This window comes from Propithecus coquereli, unplaced genomic scaffold (genome assembly GCF_000956105.1).
Source record: "Propithecus coquereli isolate 6110/MARCELLA unplaced genomic scaffold, Pcoq_1.0 Scaffold40, whole genome shotgun sequence".
Taxonomy (NCBI): Eukaryota; Metazoa; Chordata; class Mammalia; order Primates; family Indriidae; genus Propithecus; species Propithecus coquereli.
In genome coordinates, this window is record NW_012149730.1 from 2,352,342 (window position 1) to 2,354,423 (window position 2,082).

General features: G+C 33.8%; 1 protein-coding gene across 1 annotated transcript; it reads left to right on the top strand.

Moving 5' to 3' along the window:
- The first annotated feature begins 200 nt into the window (after nt 1-200).
- LOC105817172 (olfactory receptor Olfr180) lies at nt 201-1,130 on the top strand. The gene has a single exon (XM_012652807.1). It carries the CDS (start codon nt 201-203, stop codon nt 1,128-1,130), a length of 930 nt encoding a protein of 309 aa, XP_012508261.1.
- The last annotated feature ends 952 nt before the right edge of the window (nt 1,131-2,082 follow it).

The window sequence follows — 2,082 nt, forward strand, 5'->3', positions numbered from 1 at the left end:
GCACATCCATGATGCATTTCTTCTCACATGACTTGAACTATTGTGAGTGTGCTAATTTTTAGGAGACAGCATAAGATGATTGAAGAAGAAGTCCTTCCCTTTTGTGCATACAGAAATTAGAGGGGGAGAATTGGACACATTCTGCTTTAGAATCTCAATTCAATTTCTTTACAATTTATGTCTCAGCAAAGAAGCCAGAAATGGCTAAAGACAACCACTCTTTGACAACTGAGTTCATCCTCACGGGATTTACAGATAACACAGAGCTGAAGACCCTTCTGTTCGTGGTGTTCTTTGCCATCTATGTGATCACCATGGTGGGAAATCTTGGTTTGGTGGTGTTAATTTATACAGAACATCATCTGCACACACCAATGTATTTCTTTCTGGGCAACCTGGCTCTGATGGATTCCTGTTGCTCCTGTGCCGCTACCCCCAAGATGTTAGAGAATTTCTTTTCTGAGGACAGAAGTATTTCTCTCTATGAATGCATGACACAATTTTATTTTCTCTGCTTTGCTGAAACCGCAGATTGCTTTCTTCTGGCAGCAATGGCCTATGACCGCTATGTGGCCATATGCAGCCCACTGCAGTACCACATCAAGATGTCGAAGAAACTCTGCATTCAGATGACCATAGGGACCTACATAGCTAGTAGCCTACATTCCATGATTCATGTAGGGCTTCTATTGAGGTTAACTTTCTGCCAGTCTAATGTAATTGACCACTTTATCTGTGATATACTTCCACTCTATAGACTCTCTTGTACTGATCCTTTTATTAATGAACTAATGATATATATTTTTTCAATGCCAATTCAAATCTTTACCATTGCCACTGTCTTAATCTCTTATGTCTTCCTCCTTTTCACTATTTTCAAAATGAAATCCAAGGAGGGGCGAGGTAAAGCATTTTCTACCTGTGCTTCCCACTTTCTCTCTGTCTCAATATTCTACATTTGTCTTCTCATGTATATTCGACCATTTGAAAAAGGGGATAAGGATATACCAGTGGCAATATTTTACACAATAGTAATTCCGTTATTAAACCCTTTCATTTATAGCCTGAGAAATAAGGAGGTGATAAATGTTCTTAAAAAAGTTATGAGGAATTGTAAAATTTTTAAATAAACTTTATCCTACACTACAAATTTTAATTTATTAAAATGCTTTCATAAATAAGGGACATAAAAAGATAAAAAAAAAGTGTTCTACACAAAACATGAATCTCTAAATCACTAGACTGTGTTTGTTAAAAATTGCGTGAATAGGATTTCAAAATTGCTTGACAAATCTTAATCCAAATTTCACAGCTACGGTAAATCAGGTGAAACTCAATAGTAACTGTCATTACTAATTCTCATGACTCTCATGGAATTGTGACAGAGGGTCTTTATTGTTCCAAGCCTCAATAAATTAACATAGCATCAATTAAATGTTTGAATGTGTAGAAGAGTCTTCTTTGATTAATGCTGTCTAGTTAATGGAAGACATTATATCTGATCCTGTGGAGAGTGCTTGAAACATTTCAAATTTCCTGGCAGGAATGTGAAATGATAATTTTCTTTCAGAAAAGTGACCTGGCAGATATATGTAGATTAGTTTAGAGGGAAAGTGACTACAGCAAACTAGTTGCAGTAATCTATATTGAAAGTAATGAAGTTTTATTTAGATAAGATTCCAAGAATGGAAAAAAATAGAACAAGAAGGAATATGTATACACAAACATATACATACACAGAGACTCACATTTTGTAGAATAATTAACAACGAATTATAACAAATTGAATAGAGAAGATTAAAATATACTTTAACCTGAAGTAAGACTAATGTCCTTTTCATTCCTGAAGGTGACAACCATGTTATGTGTTATGGAATATAGAATAGCAGCTTACATATTAAATACTCAATAAACATTTTAAAACATATTAGTGAAGACATTGTTTTATTTTTATATTTTTCAGTAGTAATAGTGAGATGTACCAATATTTTATGTACATAATTATGTTGGCACTTATGCCATTTTTGCTTTCATGAATTGTCTTTATTTTTTCTTTGTGTTACTGTTTTTCCTAATTTATTT